The sequence below is a fragment of the Ascaphus truei genome, chromosome 10 (assembly GCF_040206685.1).
Source record: "Ascaphus truei isolate aAscTru1 chromosome 10, aAscTru1.hap1, whole genome shotgun sequence".
Lineage (NCBI taxonomy): Eukaryota > Metazoa > Chordata > Amphibia > Anura > Ascaphidae > Ascaphus > Ascaphus truei.
This window is the reverse complement of record NC_134492.1, coordinates 6866657-6890320: the sequence shown is the minus strand read 5'-3', so window position 1 is coordinate 6890320 and position 23664 is coordinate 6866657. Positions and strand designations below refer to the sequence as shown.

Below are 23664 nucleotides of genomic sequence, written 5' to 3'. Positions count from 1 at the left end.
CTGGAAAACCCTTGAAGGAGTTGCATTGGCCCGATAGGGTTGTATTATACATTTTTTTTACTGTATCACTAATATTTGGAATAGTAGCTTTTAACACTAGATTCACCACTGTCTTGGGTTTCTACTTTTGGTATTGGAATTAAATGCAAATATTTATCATTAATATTTTTTGCACTCATTTTGTTCACTTTCTATACAGTAGGTCTAATAAGCCACCAGGAAAATTGTGTGAGACATCTTAGTGATATGTCTTTAAGAGGTTCAAATGGTTTCTCCATCAGTGCTACGGAGACTACAGATGTAACCAGATTCATTTTTACATGAAACCATGGCATAAAAAGTAAAAAAAACGTGGCTTCGGTTAAAGTGACAACCATGACTTCCCCCGGCAGCTCTGCTAGCGTCACCACTGCAATCGCTGATTTGGTGACTGCTCCAGGTAAACGATATCATCCCTCTTTAGTACATTTTCCATTTCCCAGCCCATTGGAAACCTGAGAGGTGAACTTTCCTCCACCAGCAGTGTAGTACAATGTGTGATAGGTGCATCTACTTGTGGAGCTGCATCCTAGAACTTCACCCCTTTAGAATGAAAGGTGAACGTCTTCACAAATCGCCTAAATAATGGGGACTGACTCAATTCTTAGGCAATGATAACCTGTATGGCCCTTTGAATATAGAACACAGAATGCTACTGTTGTAACCCCTTAAATATTTATTTTTTTGCAACAATCTATCTTGTTTCAGAAAAGAAGGAGAGGTCTTTAACATGCTAAAGGGGAGGATCTTATCAAATATGTAAGATCATTGATTGGGATTCAAGAATAAATAGTGTAATTTCATCTTGTGTCAAATAGCAAGGTACTTTACTTACATTTTGACCCCTGTGGATCGGCAAGACGGAGATAGGGCTGAGTGACATGACACCCATTATAATGAGATTTAGCCCATTCCTATCAGTTTACACTATTTGCAATTTTTTGCTAGAATTAAAGAAGTCCCCAAGGTCTGGGGTGGAACAAACTTCTGCTTCACGTGTCTTTTCCTTTCCATGAGTTTAATTTTCCACAACGGTTGCATTTTATTCACAGCTTTCCATTATGTTAAGTCTTTGGAGATACATACAGAATACTCCTTCAGCGACATAATTATAAGGCACAAAATATACTTTTCTGTAACTCAATTCAAACTGGATTGTTTGACTTCTCTGTAATACAGGCAAGATACCTTCAGGCAGGAACAACAACTGAGAAAATAGAACAAGGTTCAATGTGGAGAAGGAGCGGCTCAGTGAGTAAAGACACTGACTGGCACTGAGATTGAAGCAGGGGAACCTGGGAGAAGGAGCGGCTCAGTGAGTAAAGACACTGACTGGCACTGAGATTGAAGCAGGGGAACCTGGGAGAAGGAGCGGCTCAGTGAGTAAAGACACTGACTGGCACTGAGATTGAAGCAGGGGAACCTGGGAGAAGGAGCGGCTCAGTGAGTAAAGACACTGACTGGCACTGAGATTGAAGCAGGGGAACCTGGGAGATGGAGCGGCTCAGTGAGTAAAGACACTGACTGGCACTGAGTGTGATGCAGGGGAACCTGGGAGAAGGAGCGGCTCAGTGAGTAAAGACACTGACTGGCACTGAGTGTGATGCAGGGGAACCTGGGAGAAGGAGCGGCTCAGTGAGTAAAGACACTGACTGGCACTGAGTGTGAAGCAGGGGAACCTGGGAGAAGGAGCGGCTCAGTGAGTAATGACACTGACTGGCACTGAGTGTGAAGCAGGGGAACCTGGGAGAAGGAGCAGCTCAGTGAGTAAAGACACTGACTGGCACTGAGTGTGAAGCAGGGGAACCTGGGAGAAGGAGCGGCTCAGTGAGTAAAGACACTGACTGGCACTGAGTGTGAAGCAGGGGAACCTGGGAGAAGGAGCGGCTCAGTGAGTAAAGACACTGACTGGCACTGAGTGTGATGCAGGGGAACCTGGGAGAAGGAGCGGCTCAGTGAGTAAAGACACTGACTGGCACTGAGTGTGATGCAGGGGAACCTGGGAGAAGGAGCGGCTCAGTGAGTAAAGACACTGACTGGCACTGAGTGTGATGCAGGGGAACCTGGGAGAAGGAGCGGCTCAGTGAGTAATGACACTGACTGGCACTGAGTGTGAAGCAGGGGAACCTGGGAGAAGGAGCAGCTCAGTGAGTAAAGACACTGACTGGCACTGAGTGTGAAGCAGGGGAACCTGGGAGAAGGAGCGGCTCAGTGAGTAAAGACACTGACTGGCACTGAGTGTGAAGCAGGGGAACCTGGGAGAAGGAGCGGCTCAGTGAGTAAAGACACTGACTGGCACTGAGTGTGATGCAGGGGAACCTGGGAGAAGGAGCGGCTCAGTGAGTAAAGACACTGACTGGCACTGAGTGTGATGCAGGGGAACCTGGGAGAAGGAGCGGCTCAGTGAGTAAAGACACTGACTGGCACTGAGTGTGATGCAGGGGAACCTGGGAGAAGGAGCGGCTCAATGAGTAAAGACACTGACTGGCACTGAGTGTGAAGCAGAGGAACCTGGGAGAAGGAGCGGCTCAGTGAGTAAAGACACTGCCTGGCACTGAGTGTGAAGCAGAGGAACCTGGGAGAAGGAGTGGCTCAGTGAGTAAAGACACTGCCTGGCACTGAGTGTAAAGCAGAGGAACCTGGGAGAAGGAGCGGCTCAGTGAGTAAAGACACTGACTGGCACTGAGTGTGAAGCAGAGGAACCTGGGAGAGTGAGCAGCTCAGTGAGTAAAGACACTGACTGGCACTGAGATTAAGGGCCTCATGCAGTAAGCGTCGATTATGTGAAATCGGCAATCTTACCGATTAGTCATGTTATTGGCGTTTTTTCCTCTCCGTATGCAGTAAGTGCCGAATACATTCAAAATCAACCCGAAAACAAATCCGCCCACTCTCACGATGATTAGCCGATCACACACAGGTGTATCGGCGTGCGTGGCGCGGTGCTGTTAGGTTGCCCAATCACAAATCTTGCTGAATCAGGCGAAACAAGCATGTTTTGGATTGCGCGCCATATTTAAAGGCAACGTGTACTGCTATTCATTCTCTGTGTTGTTGGGAGTGAGAGAGAGAGAGACGCACAGAGCTGGCTGTTTGAACATTTGCATATTGACTGAGAGACTTGTTGTGTATTGGGTGAGCTTTGTCCATTGTTGTTTTGTTTACATCTTTGTCTTGTTTTATATGTGGAAGTGTTTCGTGTGATTGCCTGTACATTTCTTGTCTGTTTTTTGTGAGTGCTGGAAGTATGCCCGCAAAGCGTGGGAAGAGTGATGCTGGTGGGAGTGGGAGTGCTACTCGTGCGAGTACGCGTCGGAGTGAATGTACTGTTCAGGGGAGTGATGTTGCTGAGAGTGAGAGTGGTGTTGCAGGGAGTGGGAGTGCTGGTGCTGCGAGTGGTGTTGCTGGGAGTGGGAGTGCTGTTGCTGGGAGTGGGAGTGCTGTTGCTGGGAGTGGGAGTGCTGTTGCTGGGAGTGGGAGTGCTGGTGCTGGGAGTGCTGGTGCTAGGAGTGTGAGTGCTGGTGCTAGGAGTGGGAGTGCTGGTGCTAGGAGTGTGAGTGCTGGTGCTAGGAGTGGGAGTGCTGGTGCTAGGAGTGGGAGTGCTGGTGCTGGGAGTGCTGCTGGTGGCGCAGTTGCTGACGGGGTGGATGGTGGTGGCGTGCTTGCTGGTGGGCTGCTTTTGGAGGCTCTTCCATTGGAAGAAGGAGAGTCCAGTCAGCACCAGCCAAGCTCTGACCCTAAACCTGCTCGGAAGAAACGTGTGGAGAAGCCACGTAATCCTCGCTTCAATGACCAGGAAAATACAGCTCTTGTCACTGGCATTCTGGAGCACTATGACAGTATATATGGACATTTACTAGGTAAGTGTACCTTTACATTTATTATTCAAATACAGGTTCACAATATCTTTCTATGTTAATTAGTCTGGAAACACAGCTTTTTATCATGCGTTACAAGGACAACTAAACACAGGCGGTCAATTTGCCATAACTGCATACAATATGAATGCAAGCTTGCTTACATGTATAGGTTTAGTAGTGAATGCTCATGTGCTTCACATATTACACCTAAAACAGCATGTTTGCTATCTCTTGGAACAGCTAGCAGTGTAGGAAACTGGTGCTTCTATTATTATTAATTTACCTCATATATTTTATATGTTTTTCAAGGGCGGACAAGTTCAGCAAGCAGAAAAGAAATGTGGGACACAATAGTCATTGGTGTCAATGCGTGTGGGAATCATGTGAGGGACAAGCGGAATTGTCACAAGAGATTTGATGATATTAGGTCCAAATTGAAAAAGAAAATACAACACCAACGCGTGCATGCTACTGGCACTGGAGGTGGGCCCACACCACAACGTCTCATATTAAGTCCATTGGAGGAGCTGCTTCGGGCAAAATTACTTCCCGTCGTCGTGGAAGGCTTACCTGGTGACCGTGATATAGGAATTTACCCCTCACAATTTCCACCAGGTGAGAAATATTACTGTACTAGGCGTGTCGTTGCTTACAGTTATTTTGCATAGTTACACTGCTTTTTATACTGTCTTCACAATATAAGCATACCTGCATCTATATATGTATATGTCTGATTCTGTATATATATATATCTCAAAATAGACATATATGTTGTAGTCCTACTAAAAGCAGTAACTAATATAGCACGTGCCATTGCGTGCTCATTTACATGTGAATTCCCAAAATGCATTGCTGCAGTGGAAGCAATTGATGGTGGGCGAAGATGGGGAACAACAGGGTAGTACACATGTGTAACACATGTTAATGAGAAATTATTACTAGCTACAGGTACAGAACATAAATATGTAGAATATTATTGTGTATTTTATTTATTTTACTCCGACAAACATGACATTACTGCCTATTTTAAGCATGCATCAAATATATTGCATGCAACGGCCTACAAACATCACTTGCACTAACACATCTATAGTTGTTTATGAAAAGGTCAATTTTTGCTTTAAGTCATATACAGACATCATAATGAGGCACACGTATCATATTTTATGTCATTGTTTTCATAACTTAAAAACTGCACACGACTATTTAGCTCATCTACCATTGTGTTAAAGCAGCTGCAATTAATATCTCATCACAGCATACACTTCAACAGAGGGGGTGGGGTTCAGCACACACACTAATTACAGCCTCATTTTAGGGGCAACTTAGTTCACACCATTTTCACCTGTTTCAAGTAATTGAAAGGTGTGGCTGATTAGGCTTTTTGGGGAAGGGAATACCGTTCTTACAACCTGACTAGCACAACTGAAGTTAATCACACTCATTTGAAAGCTTCACTTTTGCTACTAAATGCCCCAACAACTCATTACTTATCAAAGCGTACGTCCCACATTAGTTCACTCATATCTATAGTTGAACTACTACTATCAACGACACATTATCACACACTGCATGTGTTGTCTTGTTTAGTCACAGCCACATTCATGTGTGCCACATCTTATATTAATGTACCACACATATCCTCTACCAAAAACAACACTTTTTGCAATATGACCACCTTCACGATAACCATTGTGAATGGTCATCTCATGATAGTTATGTACATTATGATACTGATATCACTACACAACATATGATTTTTATGTACAAATTTTATCTATTTATCCTCACGCATTACTGCAGGAACATAGTATGTTTTATGTTAGGGAACTCAAAAGTTCTAAGTACACAGGCATGTACATTGTTATTACAACTATTTATGTTCACTTTCACACACACATTTTGGGTTAAGGAAATGATGCTGTTAGGTACTCATAAATACAGAACATACAATAACTGTTTGTTCAATATTTACACATGTAAATGTAAAACTTATGTTATTGTTATATATAGTTGCCCCTGAAGGACATGTGTCACCTGAGACTGAACAAGTGTCTTCACCTGGGTCAGCCAGCTCAACACACCTAGAAGGTGAGTGTATCAGTTGGTGGCCATATAATATGTGCTCTTCTATATGTTATGTTGTCATGTTCATTATTTGTTTTGCACATCTTCTTTAAATAGGATTACTTAGTGTCAGTGAAAATGAAGTGTAAGGCAACTTGTATTGTGTTAGTGATGTTAACTATCATGTAGGAGTTGTGAGTTTACAGCAAGTTTTCATTCACTCATATTTCATACTGAGTCCAAACATTATTCTTAAGTCAAGGTAGTTTTTAATGTGAGGTTATAAAACGTATGGAAACATGTTAGTTGTTACTTATGACACAGTACAATTACATAGTAACACAGCAGAGATTAACATGCCATTTAATAATGTGTACATTTATTTGTAGAACATGATGAAGAGGATTATGATGATGATGATGATGATGATGACGCCACCGCCATAGACACACAAATAGAAGCAAGTGACCATGAAGACGTTCCAATTGAAACTGTTTTACCGGCAAATCGTCCAGCAAATACGACATACGATGCAATTGTAGCTTCTGAGGGAAAAATTGTGGAAGCAGAAAATCGTCGCCATTCTGACCTCATGACAGTGCTGGAAAGGATGATTGCACTGCAGGAAGAAACAGTTTCACAATTGGCACATCTCCACAGAGTCTTCATTGAAGTGCCGAAACAGTTGCAAAAAATCAACACCTCATTCGAAGCATTAGTTGTTCAGCAAACACAAGCTAATTACTGGAGAATGACTAATGTACCACAATTCAACACCTCCCAGCCAGGATCTGTTCATGCAGGTCAGTTTTCACCACATTCATCTGATATTCATTCACCAGGCCCAAATGTTACCGGTCAAGTAGCAGACATTGCTGTGCAGGTTCCTGATGACATCCTACCGCTGCCATCTGTACTAATTCAGCAGCAGACACCTACAAAGGAGGCGACAAAAACAAAACAAGACACACATGAAACAGACCAACCATCACTTGTGCAGTGTCTACCAACTTGCTCACATGTGTCAGTGGGCACAAGCCCTGTCCGTGAACAGTCACTACCCAAAAGCCCTGTAGGTGAGTCACTGGCCAAAAGCCCTGTAGGTGAATCGCTGCCCAAAAGCCCTGTAGGTGAATCACTGCCCAAAAGCCCTGTAGGTGAATCACTGCCCAAAAGCCCTGTAGGTGAGTCACTGGCCACAAGCCCTGTAGGTGAGTCACTGGCCACAAGCCCCGTAGGTGAACAGTCACTGCCCAAAAGCCCTGTAGGTGAGTCACTGGCCACAAGCCCTGCCCGTGAAGTGCCAGAGGCCACTCAAAGTGGCTCTGTTGTGCCTAAAGTTGGTGGCAAAAGAAAAAGGAAAATTCAAGAGACAACAAGCAGGCCTGTTACTCGCTCGCAAAAGGAACAAAAAAAATAAATGTTATAATTCAGAAAATATGTCTTTGGCCTTGTTTTGTTGACTTCAGATTATCTAATTACTATTGTATGTATGCTGAAGACTGTGTTGTTTCCAAACTTTCAAGTATGTTCTTGTACACGTGAAGTTTTGGAAATGTTAACACTCCTAATTAATGAATAGTGTTATAAATATTTATGTTTTAATCGTCTGTTCAGTAATGGTCCACCAGGAGCCAGTTGCTAAGTTTAGAGAAGCTGCCATTGACTTTGCAGCAAAACATTGCATTTGGGTGTGTTAATTGATGTAATCATTGCATGTGCATATTATTTTCATGCAATTATAAAAGCACCTATTTAACTGCAAACATCTTTCTTGTACGTGTACAGCAGGATTTTGTGTTAAATATTACTTACCTTTGGTGGCCATTGTAATGTTGTCCTTTAATCATTTATGTGTTCTTGTTTCAAGAACATCTCTGAATTGATACTAATATATATGTAGTATGTATTGATATATGCACACACACACACACACAGACACACACTGTGTGTCTGTGTGTGTGTGTGTGTATATATAGTACTATCTAAACTGGTATAGATGTATTTACAAAAAACATACACTTCATGCTTCCTTGTGAAAACACAGTATTTAAATAATACAGGCCTAATGTTTGAGAACTATACTAAGTGTGAGCCTCTAACATTATTGGGCGCAAACAAATGTTTATTACTTAATTCACTCATGTTTATAACCATTTAAATAGGTTTCATACAAGGCCTACTTACTGCCATCAATTTGTTGTGTGTACTCCAGCAATATTTAAAAAAAAAAAAAAATTATTACTTTTTTATATATATATATATAATATATATATATAAAAAAAAAAATTATTATTTTTTTATATATAATATATATATATATATATATACATATACACATACACATACACATACACATACACATACACACAATATACATATAGTACAATATACACTTTATATATATATATATTTATGAGATAGATATATTTATATATATATATAGATACACACGTATTTAAACTCATGCAGACAGGGACTTAACCAGACTTACAAATACACACAGAAATGTATGTGGGAAAAAAACATTTCATTTTGCAGGTGTGTGTATTTACTGATATGGCTGTCTAAGCACTATTTTCACACAGTGCTCTTTGTTATTTTGCAAGAAAACTCAATGTTACTGAATGAAAAGTGTACTAATGTTTTCAAAAACGAGATAAAAAAAGGATACATGTTTGTCCCACATGCGGCTATCACAAACCACAAATGTTCAAGCAATTATAACTAGAAATCCAATTGGCGTTTGAAATAAGGAGTTACAGTTTATACTTTTGTTGACCTTGAAAAGGAAACACAGCAATTTGTTAGCCACTGAGCAGTTTCATTTTGATGAGCAAAGAACAGATACCTGCACACATCTTTTGTGCTACTCTGCAATGGCTGATGAATTGGTGACAATTATGAATCCGAATTTAGGTTATAAATACATGATATCAGAAGCTATTTTATCAACTTGCGGACATCAAGCAAGCACACGCCAAATCTATGATTTGATTCGAGCAAAATATCCTTATTACCAAAACCGTCGGCATGCGCGCAATTTTAATTCCTCAATAAGATTCACTTTATCAACAAATGACTTTTTTGAACGTGTGCAGGATAAGCTAGAACACAACTATGGTTTCTGGAAGATTGCCAAAGAAAAACATTTCACCGTGAAAGAAGGCACATATATTGTGGTTAAAGGCATATTTATTCCTAATGCCAATAGCAATGGATCCGCTACTACTGTTCCGTGTGAATCGATAGCTGCTGCAATATCTGCACCTTCCATTCCTGAAACCCACATTGTACATGAACATAACTACTATGATTCTGTACCAAGCCTTTCAGCTGAAAATGCATTGGAATGGGTGCCCGAAGAAATGAACATACCTCCCGACCAATTGTTTGAAGAAAGCAGTGGCGATTCCTATGAGCGCTTCATGGAGGAGATGTGTGTCATACTGGATTCAGCGGGTGGGTCAAGCGTGGATGAAAAAGCCTTGCATTTCTGGAGCGACCAGTTGCAGCCAGAGGAAGAGTTAATTCTAGAAGAATGGTAAATATAACAACCGTTATGAGTTGACTCTGCGTTTAAATGTTTTTTTTTTTTCTAACCACCATTTTCCCTTTCAATGCGTGGATACAGCGTAACATAGCAGACTGCATAACATGTAGCGATCACAAACAAATTGTTTCCGAATACAATATAGTAGAACCTGAAAGAGTAGTACACATTGCTGACGGAATAAATATACGTACTTTCCTATCACTTTAAACATATTAGCAACATTTTACCATAACTCTAACACATACCTGTTTTGTTATCATGCTACATCTACAACATTTAAAAGCGGGTCCACCACGTATGACGTGGGACCCTTGTCATGGCCCAAGGCGTCCTTAAAAAGGATTACGGATGTAAGTCCCGCCCCCAAGCGACGTGCGCGCCTCAAAGCCTATTGGCTGTCATGTTTTGTTATAGTAACGGTAACTGCAGTGTGTCATACAGTGGGATCGTACACTGGGCGTTAGCCGAATGTTAATTGAGTGGGAGGAGTGTTAGCGTGCGTTTCACGCTGGTTTAACATGACGTCACACGTATTGCATTTGCGCATTGTGTTATCGGCCGTCCTTTCTGTCCAAACACGTCTGTTTAAAAAGAATACAGATGTACTCGTTTAGAACGAATGTAGTTTCGTATTCATTGTATTTGAAATAAAGATTTTATGTTTAATCATATTTTCAACCTGTATTGAACGCACAACGTACGCTTTGTTTTGCGCATGCGCAAACAGTTAGTGCAGCCAAGCGTGAAGTGCGTGCGCACACTAAGATGTGCGCGCACATTTTTCAGTATACAGGCAACGTTCACATCATATACATAGTTATGCCTGCTACAAATTTAAATAAACATTACATACTGATGTACACTTGTACTTCTAACATATAAGTGAGTGACGTGTGTATGTACACAATCATATAGAGCTGTGTAACGCGTTGTCACGGATACATATATAGTAAGGTGCCATCTTTGACCATCATGTGTTTGCTGTATTTCAGAGATGTCGGGGAAGATACAATCGGATCAATGTATGATTTCAGAAGAGTCTACCTTTATATGAGATGATTGTGAGGAGGAGCCACCGACTACTATACTACATATGGAACTAATTTTATATTGCTTGCAGCGCTTATTAACAAACAATTAAAAATGTGATACACTTATGCCTATATTGCATAAGCACTTAATTAACATAATGATGTTGCAAAATAGTGCCTCATGAATTTTTATTGAGTGTTCTTTAATGACTACTATCATTTTATGGCATGGTGTGTTTTATATATAACAACCATTCCCACTCTGCTAACACATTTGTGTATTCTATTGTGTAATGGAACGTATGACTGTCGAAACTATGTAACAATAATAATAAGAATAATAATAATAATTATAATATGAGCATGTTCATGTATAGCGCTGCTAGTTGTACACAGCGCTTTACAGACACATTTTTCAGGCTGAGGTCCCTGGCCCGTGGAACTTACAATTTATTTTTGGCCGCCTGAGGCACAGGGAGATAAAGTGATTTGGCCAAGATCACAAGGAGCCGACACCGGGAATTGAACCAGACTCCCCTGCTTCAAACTCTCAGTGCCAGTGTGTGTCTTTACTCACTGAGCCACTCCTTCTCCCAATGTAAAGGACACTTACAACCAACTAGCCCTTTATTGTTAAAAATCTCTTGTTACATGGGTATGTTGATAAAATGGTTTGGGACTGTAGCAATTAATGTTATTGGCCAGATGTTGTGGTCCCCTACAATGCATGATGTTCTGAATATGACATCAACATCATGTAATGAAGTACGTTTCTGTGTATATTTCATTAACCTAACTAACTATAGTTTACTGTGTTTATTAAACTTTCTAAAAATACATCGTATAGTCAATATGATGATATAAGCTACCATAATAAAGCTGGTGTTATCATTTGTCGGTGTTATACATGGATCCTACACAAATTGATACAGACACAAACAGTTGTCTTAAAAAGTGTGTCTATGCTAATGTGCACGTGATTGACGTTACAATTGTGAGAATACTTGATAATTATCATCATGATAATGATGAAGTGACGTGAATTATATTGCAAAAATATTACCAACATTGTCATATAGGTAAATTAGAAATGCTAAATGACAGTAACATTTGCAACAAAATAGTGTTTTCTGTTCACAGTTTTACACTTGGTACATGTAGGACACATCCACACACGTGTGACTTATACATACACATGTCACAAATTTAAATTCATGTTGACTATTAATTCCTAGCATTAAAAAACACCTACATTGCTAAATATAAGATGTAGTACGCATTGTTGTGATTACAGGCATTCATGCATGGAGTGTTATGATCAGTCAATTTCATCCGTGATGAATGAGCTCCCGTAAGTAAACAAATAAGTACAGTTATCTCCTTTTCTCCAAACACCTCTATATTACATGAATGGAATTTATAAGGAAACATACATAAAATGTGATAAAATGTGAGTAATCATTTTCTAATACAATGCACATGAAAGCTCAAGAGTAGCTAAATGCATATACATGATACAGAAAGTACATGTATGTTACATTTGTCTTTAAACCAATATGTTGGGTTTTTACTTCAAATAATTATAGGAAGATTGAGGTAGGCACATCTTATGAGAGATGTCAGCAAATATACATACCATGATCAGTCATACTGGAGATATACCTATAATGCAAAGGAACAATATATAAATTGCAAACATTGACATGCCATCTTCAGTACCGTAAACAACACAGCAAAGTGTGTATTTGGTGTTAAATGTGCAACACCATGTATATTTAATCAAATTCAAAATGTAAATCAGCCTGGTGTACACATCATATGGATGTACATGTTACACTGCACCAATAACATTGTATGTAAGCATACTAGAAGCATGAATGAGTATGGGCATAATATGTGTATTGTGTTAGCATAAGGAACAACAGAATGCTAAAATATTAGTGCTTTGTTACCCCAGTTGTATTCACATACACACAACTAAAGTACAATTGAAGAGGGATTATATAACCTGTGCAACAATAACATACCGGTGCCACATCCCTTTGTGCACACAGCAGAGAGAAGAAAGGTGTGCAACCCATATTCATCTGTGTCCTACCAGAAGGGTATATAAAAACACATTATTGTTAAGATAACATAATGTAAGTATAAAAGTAGAACTTGGAACATATCTGTTTTTACTTACAAGAAAAAAATGAATTGATGAGATTCTGGCGTGTCTGGCCACCACTGGCTGTTTGTTCATTTTCAGCAGCTACATGGGTGGGATGCTCGTCTACCAAAGGCTCAGCTAGGTCTGATTGTACATTGTGCCTGAGTGCAACATTGTGCAAAATGCAACAGGCAAGGATAATATCAGACACTTTTTGAGGCTTGTATAGAAGAGCCCCACCAGTTCTGTCCAGACACCTAAATCTGGTCTTGAGTAGGCCAAATGTCCTCTCTATAACAGATCTTGTAGATATATGGGCTGCATTGTACCTCTCCTCTGCTTCAGTTTGAGGGTTTAGCACCGGAGTCAAGAGCCACGGCCTAATTCCGTATCCTGAGTCACCTATAATGAATGGAGCACACATAAGCTGACATTAGTGATCAAATTGTACAATGCCAACATTCCTAAATAAAAATGTGTTTTGTGTTATAACATGTAAATGTGTACTCACCCAGCAGCCAACCATGTTCAAAATGTCCCTCTTCGAACGCATGGAAGACTGAAGAGTTCCTCAGGATAGAGGAATCGTGACTGGAACCAGGGAATTTGGGTACCACATGCATTATCCTCATCGTCGCATCACATACCACCTGTACATTGAGTGAATGGTAGTGCTTACGATTGCGGTACACATGCTCACTCTGACTAGGTGCAATCAAAGCAACATGTGTGCAATCGATTGCACCCAGCACACATGGTATCCCTGCTATATTATAAAAGCCAGTCCTGACTTCCAGCCACTCTGTCGCCTCTGTAGGAAAATGAATATAATTCCTAGCGTGTCTATTGAGTGCATAGAGAAACTGGGTCAAGGCCCGCGAGAATGTAGATTGCGAGACCCCGCCCACTATACCCACAGTTGTCTGGTATGACGCGGAAGCAAGATAATGTAATGAGCACAGCATTTTAACAAGCCCAGGGACTGCACGACATCTGGCTGTGAAAAAATCTAAATCTCCCCTTATCTCCTGATAAAGAGATAAGATTGCTGCTGAACTCAAACGATAGCGACTTACAATCTCCTCCTCACTCATCCCATCTAACAGGGTTCTCTCCCTGTACAGACGCGGACGAGGCACAACTTGTCTCCTCTGTCTTCTCCTCTGATCTCCTGTCCCTCTCCCTGTCCCTCGGCCTGTCCCTCTCCCTGTCCCTGTCGTATCCGCGTCACTGTCCCTGTCACTGTCCCTCGGTGTGTCCCTCCCTTGCCCTAAGTCATTCTCTTCATCATCAAGCATGTCATAGAAAAGAATTTTCCTCCGTCTCCTAAACAATCTCAACATTTTGAAATGAGTAGCTGTGAATGAGCAGGTAATGGGCGTCCTTTAAATAGGTATGTGAAGATGTCAGGTGACATAGTAAAATGCAAGGTTTTACATTAACATAATAAAGTACTTGTGTGGCAAGCTGTGTGCAGTTGTTGTGTGTATTCTGCAGGGAATGATGATATTTGCCAATGATGTGAGGTGAAGCTTTGTACAAACATTGCTTGCAAATAAATAGTTGCATGTGCAATGCATGTAAAACTTGTGAACGCAAGAGTCAGTCATGTAATGAGACAAAAAGGCTGAGATTGATGTGGGAAAAGTTTTGTGTAACATGTGTAATTAGCCATGTTATTGTGACATGTTGCCAACAATGAATAGTCGTGTGCATATGCATGCATTTCTGTAATGAGGATAGTTGCTATAGAATGAGTTTACAAGGTGTCCCAATGATGAATTACTGTACATGTGTGTATAAGTTAGGTTGAAGTGCTTGTAATGCAACGGTTATAATGTAAACATGCAATGTGATTGCGCGTCCAATAAGTGACGTCATGAAAATAGGGAGGACCAAACCTAGATGTAAACATGAGAATTTAGATGTACATGAACGTTTAAAGATGCGTGACACATTACAAGCATTGTGTAATGTAAAGGAACATGAATATACTGTGTATGTGTGACATGTGTGACATGTGTAACATCATGTAAACAATTGTCGATCAATTCAGTAAAATGTGTGCTATGATGTGAGGTTCTCCTTTAAGAGTTGAGTATAGTATTTTCCCTTGCCACATCATCACATGATGAGTAATGTGACACGCAAATGCTGAAAACATGTAAAAGTAGAATGTTATGCAAATAATACACGTCAGCTGTGACACAATGCAGGGAATGCCCCCACACTGTAATGCAAATCCCCTTTGTATTGTGAGCAATGAAACGTAAACAGTACTATACTGTTATACGTCCCCGCTCCATTGACTCCATTGATGTACAGAAGATTTTTTTTTTCTAAGTGCCGTTCCGGCAGCCTTAGCGATTGTTCTCCCCTCCAAACTGCCAACTTTAGTTGGCGGGAGAAATTGGCCATAACATCTCAATTTCGTAGTGCCGATCAGCCCCGATAAGCTGTTTTTTTTTGTTGAATCCAGCCGATTTAAAAAAGTGGCGATCAGTGGCGAAAACAGGCTTATCGGCAGCCGACTGGCCATAACAAAATAATCGGCTCCGAAACCTGGCGAAATCAAGCACTTATCGGCGCTTACTGAATCTCAAACCCAATTTTGGCTATAAAATGGTGATAATTCCCTTATCAACGCTTACTGCATGAGGCCCTAAAGCAGGAGAATCTGGTTCAATTCCCGGTGTTGGTTCCTTGTGACATTGGGCAAGTCCCTTTATCTCCCTTTGCCTCAGGCACCAAAATCATAGATTGTAAGCTCCATGGGGCATAAAACTAGCAGTGCTATACAAGAACATGCTGTTATTATTAATGTACTACAATGGGTTTAGAAATGAGTTTAGGTGGAGGTAGCTACTAATGTAGTACTTTGGGATTTCCTGATGATCTACTGAAGTAACTTACCTTAGCAGCTGAAAGGCAATAGAGGTTTTGTAAAATCCATTCAAAGTCTAAGAAAATGAAAGTCAATAATAGTTATCAGAGATGGGACCATTTGGAAACAACGAAAAAAAATTATTTGAATAAATGTTTTCACAATGAGCAGGCCATTCATTTAATTGAAATAGTGCCGATCAGGGCGCTGGCACAGATTCCATTGACTTGAACAGGTGTTTCTGTTCTATAGTGCTTCACACAGCACTATTGCCATTTAGTGAATAACCCCCAATTTGTTGAAGCTACATTCTACGGGAAATGTGCTACAGTATGCCTACCAAATCATGAGAAGTCACCTGATAAAAGTTATTTCTAAAATAAATTACATTGACAATTTCCGACCGCTGCACACCGAAAGCAAGAACTATATGAAAAAAATGAATGGTTATTTGTGGTGTCTCATAATAAGAGGGATGGGGCACAGGCGTCAAGGTATGAGGCTCTGAAAACAGAAAACCTGCACACAAATAATGTTACAAAAACCGTTTACATGTTGAATTAATTGTGGTACAGAAAGTTAAGTGTGCGCATGTAATGTCAGAAAGAACTTACTGTATACAGAAACTTTTCTTAACAAGTCCCCCCAGCATTGTACCCGTGCATCTTTTAGTAACATTTTTGGATTGCCCAGTTTTCCCCTGTTTTGAGATTCTAATTTGTACGTGACCTAATCCGGAAAGTCATTTCCGTGTCTGAATGCAGCCTTCTCCCCATGCATTAGTAATGGTGCAATCGTTGTTAGAATTCTATTTCAGAACATTTTGTTTCCACAATCCAAAGTAGAATTGTATTAAAAAGAAAAAACTAAATCTGTCATAGCAGTTACAATTTTCCTTTTGCCATAAAGATCCTGAACAGTCTCTGATGCTTTTACTTTGCTGCAAGGAAAAAGCACAGACTGCTGTGTTATTATCCTGTCTCTATTATGTTTTACATTTTTCTAAAATCTTTAAGTTAGATCTTTGACATTCTGCTGCCTAGAAAGATATATACCACCCGATGAGCAGCTTTGATGTGCATTTTGAGGATTAAATAATCTGCATGGAAAGCAATGAGTTTCCAGCCAAGAAGAAAACGGTGGAGGAAATTTTGCCTCCTGCCGTTTAAGACTGCTGGCAGTCACTACCTTTTAGCTCACCCTCTAAATTTAATTTCATACATATTTACAGACTATTTTTCTTCCCGCTGCTAATTCTTTTGAGACCAAATTAAGAACAAAGATAGCACAAACTGACTTCATCAAATAAAAATGTAAATATTCTGCATCTCATTTGTGGTTCAAAAATGTTATTGAAATATTTAGCAAAATGTGGGATCTTTGCTGTATTATAGCTTGCAAGTGGAAAAAAAGGAATAACCTTACAAGTCAGAGAAGCCCACTGAGGTTTTAGTATCTTTATGCATACTGTTAAAATATAGAACACTCTAAGCTGCATCTGAAAATCAGGCGTCTATTGACAAGGAATGAATTCTAATTAGGTAATAATGACTTAGTGTTGTTTATAGCAAACTGAAGTGATATCTAAAGTACTGTACATCTGCTTTTTTGGCCATCAGTGGCCAAGTCCAGTTCTGGAGGGTCACCAACAGGTCGGGTTTTCCGGAAACACACAAAAAAGTATTTGTGGTGCTACTCTACAGAAATGAACTCTTTAAATCTAACTAAGTGCCTGAATATCTATATTGAATACAATAACTGTGACAAAGTAAAGTGCAAAAAGGAGTAAATCTATATCTAAACAAAAGCACCACTGGTGCAGCACTCAAATATGCCCTTCAATTGAGCAAAAAGTCCAAAGTCCATACAGTCCAAGAGACTGCACTAATCCATAGCAGTAATGGGTATACAGGACAAACCCAACAGAGACTTACAACATATAACACACTAAAAACAACATATAAACAAAACAAAAAATAACAAAACATTAACATATGCCTTGCCTATTATTCAAGTTTTCTTGTGAGTGAGATTCTTTTAGGATAGCAATATATTTTATTATTCATATTACACTATTGATCTCCCTTTTTATTCCCTCCTCTCCCCATTTTTTCTGTTCATATGTTTGCAGTGTGTTATATGTAGTGGGTTTGTCCTGTATGTCCATTACTGCTGTCGATTAGTACGCACTGTTGAATAGTATGGACTCAGGTTTGCAGGATATCCCTGCTTCAGCACAGTATGGACTCAGGTTTGCAGGATATCCCTGCTTCAGCACAGTATGGACTCAGGTTTACAGGATATCCCTGCTTCAGCACAGTATGAACGAGCCACTGATTGTACCATCTGTGCTGAAGCAGGGATATCCTGAACACCTGACCTGTTGGTCGCCCTTGAGTACTGCAGTTGACCACCCCTGACGTAAGGTTTAGCAATTTATTTGTCTTCTAAACGAATTTTAGGAAGAGTTTATCACCTATTTACATTTGCTCACGTTGCAACATGATGATGAAAACAAGACCCTTTTTATTTGTTACACATTCATACCCCTCCCTCAGTAAGATTGCCACTTTCTAAATATTCTGTTAGCTGCTGATCATTATGGAGTTTGTTCTGGTGTTGGAATATATATCCAAGCAAACGACCGAAACATGATTTCTAAAACAAATCTACAACTTACAGTGTGTTAGGATTTAATTTCATGATTCCAATAAGATACTATGGTCTAGATCAGGGGTGTGCCCACTTCTGATGCTGCGCCCCCCTGCATCCACTCCCCTGTTCTTGTGCCCCCCTTACCTGCCTGTCGGCGTCAGTGGGGTCATGTGACGTGATCTCACGTGACGCGTTGCCATAGCAACGCGCGTCAAAGAGGAGACGTGATGTGACCTGACCCCGCGCCGCCATGTCAACGCGTCATCTGAAGCTGGCTGAACCTCGTTAAGTTCAGTTGCAGAGGCCACACGCGATCCCACTGCATTTAATTTAAATGCCTTGGGGAAGAGCGTGGGGCCTCTGCAACCACCTGTGCCCCCCAGTTTGTCCACCCCTGGTCTAGATCAACAAAAAGGAGCTAAGTTTTAGCATGACTTGACTCCCATTCATATAAATTGTAGTACAGTCGTGCGTAAGCTTAGCACCTTTTTGTGGATTCAGAACTTTGTGAGCTTAGTATGGACCAACATATCAATTGTACAAGGTTGTCTTGTGTGGTTTTCATGCACAAGACAAGTTAGGCAACCTTGTATGCTTGATATGTTGATCCATTAAAGGTATCAATGCCCCCAAAGTATTCTAACGTTTCTGGGACCAATATAGCAACTAACACACTTCAATTTATATAACCAATATAAATGGGACTGAAACCGGTCATCGCAGCAGCACTAGTCTGCCAACGTTTAACAGACATACTGGTTATAACCAAGGAAGAAGACAGCAAACTAACCTTCTGGCTAATCTACCCTGACAAGGAAAGTTAAATATATACTATGTCATCATTGCAGTGAATACTGATCTCTGCAGACACAGGGCATGTGTATTAAGGCAAAAGTGTTGAAATACTGGGGCTAAGATTGCACCAAATGTATTAAAGGAACAATCTTTTATATTTCAATGGAATTTGACATCTCGCTGCCTTTTTAAACGGTGCCGAATATACAGAATAATCACAATAAAAAGACAAACAAAATGTCTAACAGACCATCATTTGAAATTAAGTTCCCTTCAGATATCTTTGCAGCTACCGTACCATGGGGGCATGTAAAGGTTTCCTGATCTTGCAGCGCAAAGTAACTTTGCAGATTTATCTCGTGGCTCAGAACTAGTTTGAACCCATTTTAATTGAATGTAAACTCTTCCACTTCTATAAATTGTGATGGTACATGAACACGCAGTTCATTATATATTTCCCAAATAAATCATACTACATTGACTGAAACTCCAGAGATAATTCCCTAAAGAGAATGCTTTTATCTTTTCATAGAATCCTAATCTACCTAGAGGTTTAAATTCACACTTCTATTGTCCCTTAGTGGACATCTGGTCTAGGAAACTAGGAATGGCTAAATTATCCAGAATAGTATTCATTTCAATAAAAATGTATAATAAAATAAATCTGTCATTTTTCACCAACTCTTTTACAAAATAACAATACTAATTTTAATCTGGTTCCATGTGTTCATCCGTCATGTCTGTGGCTTACTGGCTAGGAGAAACTCTATTGTTTTTTATTTACGGTGGCCTGGTAATATAATAAACATGCGAGAAGTGGAGCCTAAGAAATAACATTGTGTGTTACTACTTACTAGTGTTTTCTCCTTCAAAGAATAGTTTCCATAGAGGCGCTACTGTGGTGTTGTAAATTGTATAAACAGGTCAACAGTTAGGCCTGGGACATAGTAAGCGCTTAGGGGCTGCTGCTCGCTCTCGCTTGCTGCCGCTCGCTCTACCAGGAGCTTTTTTCTGTCCTGACAGAGGAGACAGCAAGCGCTTGGGAGGCGGGTATCACTGTGTGTGTGTGTCACTTGGTAGCTGTCAGTGTGTGAGTGTCACTTTGAAGAGGTCTGTATGTTTGTGTGTCACTGGGGAACGTGTGTGTGTGTGTGTGTGTGTGTGTGTGTGTGTGTGTGTGTATTATATAATATTTAAAAAATTAAAAAGAAAAGACATGTTGTGAGAATAAATTATTTATTAACATTGTGCAACTTTGATAAATATATTCACGCACGCACGCGCACGCACACATGCACACGCACGCGCGCGCACATGCATACACACACACATGCATACACATACACACACACACATGCACACACACACACACATGCACACACACATGCACACACATATCCATACACACACACACACACACACATACACACACACACACACACACACACACACACACACACACACGCATACACATGCATACACACACACACACACACACACACACACAAAGGCACACACACACATGCATACACACACATGCATACACTCACACACACACACACACACACACACACACACACACACACAAAGGCACACACACACACACACATGCATACACACACATGCACACACACACATACACACACACATACATACACACACACACACACGCACATGCACACACACACATGCACACATGCACACACACACACACATGCATACACACAAATACACACACACACATGCACACACACACGACATGGATCGGGGCAGAAGTGGGACAGACCATCAGGGGGCGGGCCGGGGGCGGGCGTGTCACTAGCCGGGGGCGGGCCAGTGACGTCACGGAGCTGGTTCGCCCTCATTGGGCGAACCGCTCACGTGACTGGCCTGTCTCTCCGGCAAGCGGGGGAATTTTAAATTCCCCTAAGACCTGCGCTTCCCAGGCGAGCCCCTACTAAAGCCGCTCTAATTGCGGCTGTAGGGGCTCAGTGCTGAGCGGGAGCGCGCGTCAGCACGCTTCTGCCAGCAAGCGCCAAACATGGCCAAGGCCTTAAGTAAATCCAATGTTGTTCCCTTCATGCTAATGTATCTCTAGGTATCACAATATTATGGATATTACTACCTATATGTGCTACTGACTGGATGAATTAAGTAATATTCCCCAAAGAACAGGGATTATATGGACTTGAATGCTCTATCTGGAGAAGCTGAAGCTCGAGGCTTATAGCCAAGGACCTTAACCCCCACAGGGCATTACTGCCCAGGTACTGTTTGGTTCTAATGGAATTTTTTTACTATTACAGTATAGGCTTGATTTCTGATTGTTCTAAATTTTCATCCTATAAACTCTGATTAAACTAGATAATGTATTACTAGGAAATGCGTAACACGAAATGTATAAGTACTGTATTGTAACTTCAACTTTTTGTTAAACATGATTTGCAAGTAAGTGTATTGCTTTCAAGGATTTAAAGGGGTAAAAACAAGGAAGGAATAATTCCCGAAAACTCATCACAAAATGATGTTTATGAATCACGTTATGTCAGTACTCCATGAAATAACAAATGGATTTTAAATTGATATTTTATGTCAATCCACATTGGACCTCATTGAACACAACATTTGAATCAAGTTGTTTACATTCTGATTTATGATAGAAAACTAACAATATAAAAACAGCAGTACGTTTATTTTAAACATCCCTTACATTTGTGTTATACATTTTTTAAGATTACAGGACATTTTTTATTCTCATAGGCCTATTTTTTTCATTGCTTGATTAAGACCTATCATCAATTTTAATACGGCAGTTGCATACAATAAATGTCCTCTGTGATCATTTGTCCCACAATAAAATAAAAACAAATGATAAAAGTGGTTTGAGCTATATTCATTTTCACTTCCATATTAATGTCTCTGGGTGCATATGTTAATGTTAGCACATTATATATCGGATTCAGTGGGAATTCTAAGTTACACAGAAGAAGGGATCTTTACAGGTTTTTAATTTAACTACCAAGTTGCTTAGCCTGTAGCAACAAATATTAATGGACAAAACATCAAATCCATCTTTTTTTAATTTATTAAAATTAAATGCTCTGTAACTGCAGCCACATGAAACAGATCTGCCCTCTGGTATATGTCAGAGCTTAATATTAAAAACCACATGTACTGTACGTCTTCAATGTTCTGAAATCTGAAATATAATTTTATTTTTCCATTTATTTGACTAAAGTCTACCACACTAGAGGCAGAGTTACCCAAGACACACAACTTCCATACTCCAAATGTTGCGTGGGAAACAACAATCAAGTGAGCTGATACTTTATCTCGCTATCAAGTTAAAGTATTTTCTATGTTTTCTTACCAATATTGTGAAGGAAAAAAGATATAATTTCTAGAAAAGCAAGAGTTATACTTTGTCATTGGTCTGCATCCGCCTTCCATGAATCCATAAATCCAATAATGAAATCAGTGGGTTATGTTGATACCCAAGACTCTTGGCTGCCGGCTCCTCAGAACGTTGGGAATTCAGAACCACAGAAGGGCCGTTTCAAGTCCATTTGGCAGAAGGTCTAAAAGTTGCTGCTCCTGGGAACTTCCTTTTCCAATAATATTTATAGTTGTAGATGGAAAGAAAAAGAGCCATATGTCAAAGGTTTCTTGCAAAGCTTTCTGGTACGCAGGAAAAAACATTTCACGTGTCCTATTTGTTAGTAGGATTTTGTCACTGCTTTAAGTTGTTTTTAAAACTCACAATATTAACAAAAGGGGTTTTACATATTTTTTTTCCACCTACTCAAATAGTTTGAATCAATGAGAGATCTATTCTTATATGATTCAATTTTATATATAATACTGTACACCTTATTTCCACAATTATTTTTCCCAGCTCCTTTTTTAAAATATAATGTATTACTGTTTTAATAGCTTGCTGAAAAAAAAAGTGCATTAAACAATCCAGTTACTTCTCAGCTGCAGCTTTAAAAAAAGAATGTTTCTGGCAACTGGTATTAATCAAGACCACCTAAAGCTATTTAAATAGGAGATCAATCGCACAGTTGCAAGTGACATTGTGTTTATAATTGCTTTTAATTGATGGATTCAGTTTGAATGTCATTGGCTATGGCTACCTGTATATTTGAATATGTGATTGGTTGTATCTTTATAATGCCAGAGGTGAGAGAAAAGGATTGACATGTATTTGCAATGCCAGTTAATTCTCTTAAATGACATATATATACAGTGTATATATATATATATATATATATATATATATATATATATATATATATATATATATATATATATATATATATATACACAGTATATAATACTGTATATATGAAATCTCAAAAAATCCTTGAAATATTTGTATTTTATTTCTTTGTTAAATCTGGCACTGAATTGCTGTGCCCCATCAGCAGGGGGTAGAGATACTGAATGCAAAGTGTTTCTACCGGCAAAACATTTCTCGCTTTAGCCAGAGTACGCACGCGATTTGTCAGCCATTAAGTCAATGTGCATTGTATATTCTCTGAATGTGCTCATTTGCTAAATTCTCTAAAATCACTAGATTTACATAATGCTGAGACTATAAGTAGGGTCCCCACCCCTTGTTT

The 23664-nt window shown here is 39.9% G+C and overlaps 1 protein-coding gene across 1 annotated transcript in view; it reads left to right on the top strand.

The window, feature by feature from the left end:
* The first annotated feature begins 375 nt into the window (after positions 1-375).
* The window catches only part of LOC142504038 (uncharacterized), a 37992-nt gene continuing 14703 nt past the window's right edge, over positions 376-23664 (top strand). Inside the window, exons 1-4 of the mRNA XM_075617146.1 lie at positions 376-439; positions 4209-4514; positions 5913-5990; positions 6356-7150. Of these exons, the coding sequence (XP_075473261.1) occupies positions 376-439; positions 4209-4514; positions 5913-5990; positions 6356-7150 (1243 nt within the window). The remainder of the gene's footprint in view (positions 440-4208; positions 4515-5912; positions 5991-6355; positions 7151-23664) is intronic.